General features: G+C 37.9%; 1 protein-coding gene across 1 annotated transcript in view; it reads left to right on the top strand.

Annotated features, from left to right (window-relative positions):
• The first annotated feature begins 3,799 nt into the window (after positions 1-3,799).
• The window catches only part of LOC140338161 (poliovirus receptor-like), a 12,767-nt gene continuing 6,220 nt past the window's right edge, over positions 3,800-10,346 (top strand). The window contains exons 1-3 of the mRNA XM_072422242.1: positions 3,800-4,012; positions 7,531-7,875; positions 9,957-10,286. Of these exons, the coding sequence (XP_072278343.1) occupies positions 3,928-4,012; positions 7,531-7,875; positions 9,957-10,286 (760 nt within the window). The 5' untranslated portion in view covers positions 3,800-3,927. The remainder of the gene's footprint in view (positions 4,013-7,530; positions 7,876-9,956; positions 10,287-10,346) is intronic.

Below are 10,346 nucleotides of genomic sequence, written 5' to 3'. Positions count from 1 at the left end.
TTTGTTTACTCTCTGACTATTTATTATGGCCAACACAGAACAGCAGTCTACTAGAGCGCATTTTCTGTATCTGTTTTCAATGAACTTGTTCAAACGAACTTATTATTACAAACATGAATTATTGTTTGGGTTTTGATATTTCTTTGTACTTTTTTTCTATAATCTTTTTAAATCCTAAGAAATGTAAAACAATTTTTTAACAACAAAGACAAAAAAAGGTATATTACAACAAAGGTGAACATTAACATAAGAAAACACATTTCCAGTTTTACATAATGGAAAACAATATCAGAACAAGAAGTACAATTAACAAGGCATGGGGGGATATTGGACACAGCTTGGGAAGCACATTGTGTTACAAACATAGGGTCCATGTTCCAAAAATAGGGTCCAAAGGTATGAAATGCTATCCCCAAAAGGCCTTAACTAGGGGGCACATAAAAGATCCCAGGAAGTTTAGGGTGCTAAAAATATTCAAATAGATATGAGAAATCCACATAGCCCACAATTTGGCATCCGTGCCATATAGGAAGATGTCCTTGGGCCAGGACAAAGGGGGATGAAAAGAATAAGAAATAACAGAGAAGAATATAAAGAAGAAAGCAAGACGAGTGAACAGAAAACCAACACCATGAGACCCAAACAAGTATATAGGTTAATAGTTAAGAACCCCAAAAAATGGAGATAACGAGCATCAATTCCACCTAAGAGGCAAGATATCATTCCGTCTGGCTGTTCTCACCAACTTCAATATAATGAATGTCTTCCAATTCCTCCAACCATTCCCTGAGAGATGGGGAAATAATGTAGCACCAATGTCATGGAATAACCATTCTGGCTGCCTTCAGGAAATGTAGAAGGATGTCTTGGTAGTTTAATTAAATTAATTAAATATTTTTATTAGCTTTATTTATCTCATCTATGATTTTCCTGCACAGCCCCCTTTTTTTTGCAGTTTGATGGACAGGCAAAGCCTGCAGTCTCCTGGTATACCAGAGCCCGCAGGTCCCATGATTTCTTGCCCACAGAAAGGTTACAACATTGTTATGTGCAAAAACTTCACCCCATAATGACCAAGGGAAACAGAAAGGAGGTAGACTATTCCTAAAAATGTTGGGAAGGAAGAAGGTGGGAAGAGACCAACGATGATGATGCTCAAGTTGCTGGGAACGTAACAATATTAGGGTTGTTCACATAGCAAAATTAATTTTCCAATTGCAAGAGATATTTCAATTAGCTTAGGTAATGAGATGCTGATCTTCTGCAGTCCATATTTAGGATTTCTTTTGGGGCCAAAATAAAGGATGTTGCAGGCCAGATTTAGCCCACGGGCCAGAGTTTGACACTCCTGCTTTATATCAAACAGTATAATATTATTATAATTATTATTATTATTATTATTTTTATTAATAATAAACAGTATTTATATAGTGCCAAAATATTACACAATGCTGTACTGTATTTAAAATGTAAAACTGATACTTTAAAGACATCCTAAAGTCATTTACAGCACAATTAGTATTAAAAAAAAGCCAGCAAACTTAATTAATTATATATTTAAATCATCATAATTCACATTACAAATACAACCTCAATACCACCTCAACCCATTTTGCAGGCAAACTGCCTGCTTCATCAAGTGTCTAGTTGAGATAATAAAAAGTTGCCAAACTCGCTATTACCAGGTCTATGTAGACGCAAAATACAGGCAAGACAGCAGGATCGGAACACATCCGAACCAAGGAAGGAACATCCAATTGGTAAGTATTGCCAACTTCTTTGGTTTCTTTTAATAATGCAAATTATGCTTGAAATAGATTGTGAAAAACATGAAATAGGTGTCACACTTACCTCTTCCTCACAAAAGCGCGGGCGCCTCTCCCCTGCACATGTGGGTAGTTCTGACTCTGGGCGTGCCTCTGCTCCTAAGCTTTATTAGAAAATAGCCTCCTTCCCTGGGTATTTAGCTAGCTGAGACACAGTATTCAGCATTCCTGCAACATGTCTCCACTAGTGCCGAGCCCCCTAGCTCTGCTGAGCATTTCCTGTACACCTCCACTAGTGCCAAGCCCCTTAGCTCTGCTGAGCATTTCCTGTACACCTCCACTAGCGCCAAGCCCCCTAGCTCCGCTGAGCATTTCCTGTACACCTGTTTAATTCAGTGCTTTCCCGGTCCAGCTTCTGTGTTAACCCCTTGTTGCCTGGTCTGTTGTTTTCAGCCCATTCCCTTGTGCTGTTCCAATGTTCCTCCCAGTCTGTGGATATTCCTGTGCCTCCTGTTGCTTCCATTGTCTCCTGTGTTCCCTGTGTCTGCAGTGGCCCCTGTGTCACTGGTGTCTATTTTCTGCATCCCTGGGATTTGACCCCTGGCTTGTGATCTGACCTCTCTTGCTTGCTGCCTGGCCTGACCTCAGCCTTCCTTGACAATTCTTCTTCTTAGTGATTTGGTACTGTGTATCTTCCTGCCCACCTTGGTGTGCCCAATGACCACAACCTGGCGATAACCAGCAGCGCATAATCCTCACCACTAGAGGCTCTGGAGAAGACCTGGTTACTGCTTAGACTCTAAGCCTTGGCCTTTCTCAGGGCTCACTACATTTCTGTGCAAGCTGTAGTGCCACCTAGTGGCCCTGCCCCCCCCCTAGCGTGACAATAGAGGAAACTTTGGAACTGGATTATTATTCCCCTATTATGCTCAAAACATTTTTAAAGTTGGGAATACTTACCTTTCTTCGGTTTGGATGTGTTCCAACCCTCCTGTCTTGCTTGTGTTGTGATAGGCTAAAGCAGAAAAAGTTGTATTTAGTCGCTATGTAACTTGCATTTAATCTGAATTATGATATTTTAAATATATAATTAATAATATTTGCTGGCATATTTTTTTGAATTAGTATTTTTGTAGTAAAAGATACATACATACAAAATCAAATATAAATTAAATCTAAATAAAGAAAACATGACATTAAATCATAAATAACAGGAGGGTGGGGAAGGAAAGTGGAGGGATGATTAATAGGAAGGGGACTCTAGTGTAGCCCTGATCAACAGACATTTGTTTGAACTGTAGATTTACGATATTATCAGCAAGCATATATATCAGCAAGCCTTCCTGGGCATAACTTTATAGTAGCATTTTTTAAATACTAATTGTGCTATAATTGACTTCAGGATGCCTTTAAAGTCCCAATTTAGATTTTTACCCTTTTATTATGTATACTATAATGCACTGCTGCATGCATTTCTGTGTGCTCACAGGTAGCCGCTCTGATGGACATGCCTTGTATATAATGTTTGGTATCCACATGCATTACTTTGTTAACATTGCTGAACTCTGCAAAGGGAGATAATAAGTTTTAGGTGTAGAATACCAAAGTTTTTAATTTATTTAATAAACCTGTTTTATAAAACACTAACAAGCTGTGTCTGTGTGCTTATAAGGGATGAGCAATGAAAAAACATTCCTAGTGATAATCAATGTACAATATATTACTATATAATATATTACAATATAGTAATATAATATATACAGAGCTCAGCAGTCCGGGGAATGTTATGAGCAGCAAAGTGTATAAATGTATTCAGAAATAATTCTGCATTTCATTCTCTGTTTGTCTGTGCAGTGCTGCTGGCAAATCGCTCTAGCACTGCGTATCATTATTTCATCATGTTTCATGACATTGACATTTTATTAACTATTTTTGATATATTAGGACAATACGGGCATGTATATATAAGAATGAACTCGAATGAGCTCTGAGAACTCTCTTAAGGATGAAGTAATTGTTTCCGGTTGGCTACATTCCCAGCTCACAGGAAAGTTGAAAGCATGAAAAGGTTGTTCTTCCTGCAACAGCGGCTTCTATTGTTCACAAACAACGTGGTGTGCTCTCAGTCTGCAGCTGAGCTCAGTAAAACAACATTACCAGGATGGCGTTTGGGCAGACATTAGGAGATGTGGTCATTCTGGGATTATTGGTGGCAATCTGCTTTCCATACATGGGTCATTCAGAAGGTATGTCATCTTGTCTGGTGCTGGTTGTTGGAATGTGGTCAGAATTAGAGACCTTGAGGATTGCTCTTTTCACTGCCTGGATAGTACGGAAGGCCTTGTGGCCACCTTAATAACCTCAACTCCATCCAAGCTTTGAATTTGCCCTCCAACCTGCCCTTTAGTTGTATGGATAGGCTCTCCTCCTTTAGGCTACATACACATGTCAGATGATTCTCGTCACCTTGGCACTTTTCCGACGTCGTTCATGGATCTGTCCTGGCAGATCCATGAACGATGAAGGATTGTAATACAAGTGAAAGTGGTGCCGTTCCGTCATTCTCCCCCCTCCCCTCTCCATAGAGGAGAACGGTGCTGTATGTATTATGCTCATTCAGTCTTTTGTCATTGGAATGGTTCCTGAAAGATCTTTCCAACGACAAATATTAAAAATATGTACTCAGCCTAACTCTGACATCTCACTGCACACTGTGCTCTTCTCACGTGATTTAATACAGCCCACCGAGTCTGGAGAAGATAGGCTATCATAGGTGAACCTGGGTGATCCAGTAATCTGGAATGTATCTGGTCCTATGCTCTAATTTTTCAGGCTAGGCACACCATAAGACCTTTCCTATCTGATCGCTTCCTATTGGTTAACCCCCCTAGCAATAATCCCGAGTCACACTTGGGGTAGCTTTAAACTAAAAAAAAAAAACACTTACCTTGCTCTGTTGTTGTCCTCCGTCATCCTGCTGGTCCCGGCAGGTCCTGGGGACACGTCCTTCCTCCTTACCCATATTCTGGTCCAGGAATGGACAAATTGCCAAATAACAGGAAACGATTTTAAGAAATCTATTCTAGACTTGCTGGATCACCCTGGTTCACCCATGATAGTCTATCTTCTCCTGTCTTGGTGAGCTTTATTAGTTCAAGTCCAATGTACGTTAGAATCTGCAGCTAGTCAGATGGAGCCCACCTTCATTTCATGTCTAGCATCATCTAGGCATCCCTCCCTGGCACGGGTCTTGCCCACTCTTTACATTCATTGGATTTCAGTTCTTCCAATCATAGGAGCTCTGCATAACATGTGAGCGTTGTTTCGGGTGGTCTGCATGCAAATAAAGCCTGATTAGGAAAGCACATTCCTCACACTGACATCCAGCTGTCGAGGCATGTTTGGAATTGTGTAACTCCACCATAAGCGAGCCCACTGGTTTCTGAGAATTCTTGAGATGAATGCAGAAATCAGAACTTGTGGTGTTTTCTGTAAGCTTTGTACAGCACCCCTCTGGACCCACTTACCTTGCACTGCAAAACTGAAAACTAAAATTAATTAGCTTGTTGATAATTTTATTTGGACTGGCTTGGGGAGGGGGTTAAAACATTTATTGTGTAATCATAAATTGATCACATCCATAAATATATCTATCCCATTGCATATATTATTGCATATTATTATATATATTATGCATAAAATTATTATATATTGCATAATATTCCAGAATATTTCAGAATCTCAGAAAATACTTCACTGCAATTAAAAAATATCTTAAATGCAAAAAAACAAAACCTTTACATGTAGCATGTGAGACTGACACACATATATATTATTCCATTTTTATGTGTGGTCATATGACCACAAACCCCTTCGGGCAATGGGCCTTCTTTGGATGGGGGCCAGGGACTTTCCAAGGGAGTAATGTCAAGACTAGATAACATTCCAGAAGTAGGCAGAACAAAGCTGTAGACAGGACATACTGTACCTCTAGAAGTATAGTGCATATGGGGCCCAATCCATAGCAATACACCTAATGTTGCAGGAAAGACCCGGGCACCGGCAAATCATTGGAGGGCATCTACATATCATTGAAGGCCTATCAACGAAATTTCATTTTTGAACAGAGGACTTGCAGGATCATCATGTAATTATTCTGTAATAAGAAAGCAAATTTAACCTGAGCATTATATAATTTATTATAATATGATTAGATTGTAATTGGGCGGAGGGCTCCAAAGTGCTCGCCTGTGCTCATTCTGACAATGGTTTGTCGGACTTGAAATGGGTTACCTAGTCTTTCTGGGTTGTTTAAACCTGCAGCTTTCTCTATTACCTTCCTAGGGCCTGTTCAGATTATTGTGTTGCAAGTAAATGTTCATATCGGTGGCACCCTAACACACATGGTGGTCCATGAAATGTTACAAAACATACCATGCTGCATGGTGCAATACAAATGTTGTGTTGAACATTGGAAAGGGATCTGCATTTGTGTATTAGGTCTTAAAGTCAGGTGTGGGCAGAGGATATCACATCCAAGAATTCACACACAGGAGCTGCACAATGCAATGGATTTGTATGATATTTCTGCTATTTTATGATATCCAATTTGGGCACCAGTTTGCAAAAAGGGCATTGGAGAATTGGAGAAAAAAGGACAACTAAACTAATAAAAGGAATGGAGGAGCTCAGCTATGAGGAGAGATTAGCTGAACTGAATCTATTCTCCCTTGGGAAGAGACGTATAAGAGGGGATATGATCACCCTATATAAATATATAAATGGTCCATATAGAGAACTCTCTTCCCAATTATTCACTTTAAGGTTTGTAATGACAAAGCACAAGGGGGCGCTCTTTGCGTCTTAAGGAATAGAAGTTTAATCTCCGGATAAGGAAGGGATTCTTAACTGTAAGGTTTGTGAAGATGTGGAATCGGCTCCCTCAGGTTCTCGTGTTACTCGGGGTAGAAAATAGTTGCTGAAAGCGGTAATCTACCACACTTGGGGTAGGTAAACCTATGGGAATTATTAGTAAATACAGCCTTACCTGATCTGCCGGTGCCTCCTGCGTTGTCCATCGCCACGATTCCTGTCTTTCTTCTTCCTCTGGCATCTTCTGCACACAATGAGTCCCCGGTGACGTCGGCGCGTGTGTGCGGGAAATTCAAAATCCATTTGTATTGCATTTAATACAAAATACCTGTAATGATTGCAATACATTGGATTTATATGTGTAAAAGCAGTACATTGTATTTCATGAACATTTATTTTATAGTATAATATCATAGTATGAGTACAATGATTTTTTTATTTAAAAAAATAAATAAATACAAAATATATATTTTTTTAATTTTTTTAATTTATTATTTTTACATGATTTTGTGTTCCAAACTCATACTATTATGTTACAGTGTAAAATAAATTTACATGAAAAGCAATGTACTGCTTTTAGACATATAAACCCAGACAGAAATGAACGGCTAGGGAGGTTAAGAGAAAGCTGGATGATTTCTGGAAGCATAGAATATAACCGGGGATTAAAGTATTAAAGACAACAGTGACTGCTGATCCAGGGAGATTCCAATTGCCTCGCAGGATCAAAATGTTTTTCTAAAATTGCACCAGGGTTTCTAAGCAGTTTTTTGCCTTTCTAGGGTTCAACTATGTCTATATGTTTTTCTTTGGGATATGTTTGTTTCTCTAGTGGTTGAACTTGATGAACTTTGATGACCATGTCATTTTAAAAATGTGTTTTATTTTTCAGATATAGATATTGTGGGGATGCAATCCCCCATCAAAGCACTGCTAGGAGAGAATATAACAATCCCGTGTATTCTGCCTACCAATACCCAAGAATTAAATCCATCTTCTGTTGAAGTGAGTTGGACAAAGAAATCATCCGGTGGAGAAGAACAAGTTGTATATAAGTATTTAGGTAACAGTCATGAAAAGCAAAGAGCGGGAACTTCTATGGAAAAGAGCGGATTAAAAAAAGGAAATGCCAGTCTCATCTTACAGGATGTGAACATAAATGACACAGGGGAATATACCTGTAAAGTGTTTTTCACACCTGATAAGGCAACAGGAACAATTAAAATGAAAGTATTAGGTAAGTGATATTATTGAATTCTAAATTAATATATATCTTGGGGCTTTTTTAAGAAAACCAATGCTGACTGCTTCTGAAAATGCTAATTTCATTGGCAGTCTTTGTGATTCACTGAATTCTGGCAGCCCATCAGCTAGCATTTCAAGAAGGAGAGGTCACTAGTTGCAGCCAGTAGTAATGTGGTTCTAAAAACCATTTATTGTTCTTTAATGGAACTTTAGATAATACAAACTTTATTAAATTAATAATAACATAATGAGATTTGGCTTTCTCTATGTCTTTGCTTCAAAGTTGATGCTTTAACAAAACATTAAAGAGTCCAACTAACTCATTAAAAATCACAATACAATGTACAAAAAGAACATAATTTAATATCAGGTATATAATATTTCTATGCATGTAAATTTTTAAAACATGCAATGGGCACATATTCACCCACCACTGCAGAAACGCTTGTTCAGATCTTCCAACAGTAAACCAGCCTTGTTAGAAGATGTGATTGATGGCATTATTAGGAATAAAAGGACTGATTTCTTTATAAAAAAGAGACTGTTAAAAAAGATATGCATTTTTATTATAGTATAGAGAACTAACCCTGCACGCCTGGTCTCCAGCTGCTACTCTGCACATCTCCTCACATCCTGGCTGCATTATATACCAAGATACACCTAGGATCTACTTTTACAAGATCCCTGACCTAAGTGTAGGTTCCTAGCATGTAGAACACAAGACCACTTATACTATATAGAAGAACCTATCTACACTTGACTGCTAATATCCTTCGGAGATATAATATTCCTTTGATCTTGCATACAACCTTAAAACATTTGTCTTCACGCAAGTAACCAACGCATGCTGTCAATAATACTCCTGAAGAAGCCACACGCGTCGAAACGCGTCGGGTATATCCAACAACATGCTTTGATGATCAATTACTATATATGGTTAATAATATATATGCTAATGAGTTGTTGTATGTTTAGTGCCAATTCTTGGCCTATGCTGAACCCCAGGATAATATGGTGGTTCAAATCAACCATAGATTACTATGTATTGTATTAAGTAATCACAAGATTCTAATTACTATTTTCGACCACTAGTTTTGTACAGTGGGACTTCACAATTGTCAAGTTTTATTATAAACATTGTATATATGTTTGAATATACTGTTTGTGGCAAAAAACCTGCTTGAATCTCTGTCTTTGAGATTGTCTTTGTTTTGATATAGGGAAATAATATATAATAATGGGAGCCAATAGTGGAAAGTTAGAAGAAAGTTCAGCTTTATTAATCTGCCAGGGAACAAATAAGATTTATTTTAGGAAAAATCTTTAAGACTGATCAAACAATTTAATAGAAGACCCGCTTTGATGTAGTCTTGTATTATTATATTATATACATAATATATATTATAATCCTGTATTATTATATTATATATATATATAATTATATTGTTCAATCATTGGGATATATATTGCGGTAATGGTGGGCCATGGCCTCTGCAATGCTAGAACTACAGGTAAAACAGCTTGGGCTGTATCTATGAGAAATTAAAGACCTGTAAAATGTTCACAATGGCAGTTAATAAAAAGTTCTGAATCTAGATATCTCAAATTGAAAAGTCTGATAGTTTTCTCCAAAACAACAAAAAGTTTGAGAAATGGTTGTGCTTATGTCAGCTGAAAATTCAGCATATGTAAAGCAGTCGCCCAACGTCATTCATAAATCAACCCTGGCAGATCAATGAATGACCGGCTGGGAACCACGGCTATGCTTTCCTATAGAGGAGAGCACAGAAGGTTATGTGTTTCGTTGTTTTCCCCCTTCCTCTCTCTATAAAACAGAAAGGCACTGTGTGTGCAACACTCCTTAAGTTAAGTCCACTTAAGTTTGAAGTGGCAGTTAGTTACAGAAAAACATTGATCATTAATTCAGTTAATAGTAAAAAAAACTCATGCTAATTTACTCCAATCTAAAGGCAATATGGCCATTTAGGGCTGCATGCATAACTTACGTTGCTTTTTAAGCCGGATTATTTATTATCCTCATTTCTTAATTATGAAAATTTGATTTTTTTGCAGCACAACCGAATGTTGTTGTCACTTCTAGCAAATCTATTGTTGAACCTGGAAAGGAGAAAACTTTCACTTGCAATGCCACTAAGTTTTACCCAAAAGAGGTGAAGATCCAGTGGTATAAGTATAATAGGAGTTCTTTTACTTGGTCTTCTTTGGGCGGAGCAACTTATACGACGGCGGTAGAACAGAACAGCGATGGAACGTTTAATGTGACCAGTTTACTTATTGTGGTACCCAATAGTCTAAAGGAAGATGGAGATAAGTTTTCTTGTAATGTGACACATGAGTCCCTGGACCATGATAAGAATGTCACAATTATTCTTAAGGTAGAAGGTAATTATCTATCTATCTATCTATCTATCTATCTATCTATCTATCTATCTATCTATCTAT

The sequence above is a fragment of the Pyxicephalus adspersus genome, chromosome 9 (assembly GCF_032062135.1).
Source record: "Pyxicephalus adspersus chromosome 9, UCB_Pads_2.0, whole genome shotgun sequence".
Lineage (NCBI taxonomy): Eukaryota > Metazoa > Chordata > Amphibia > Anura > Pyxicephalidae > Pyxicephalus > Pyxicephalus adspersus.
The sequence above is the reverse complement of the archived record's forward strand: the minus strand, read 5'-3'. Positions and strand labels throughout refer to the sequence as shown.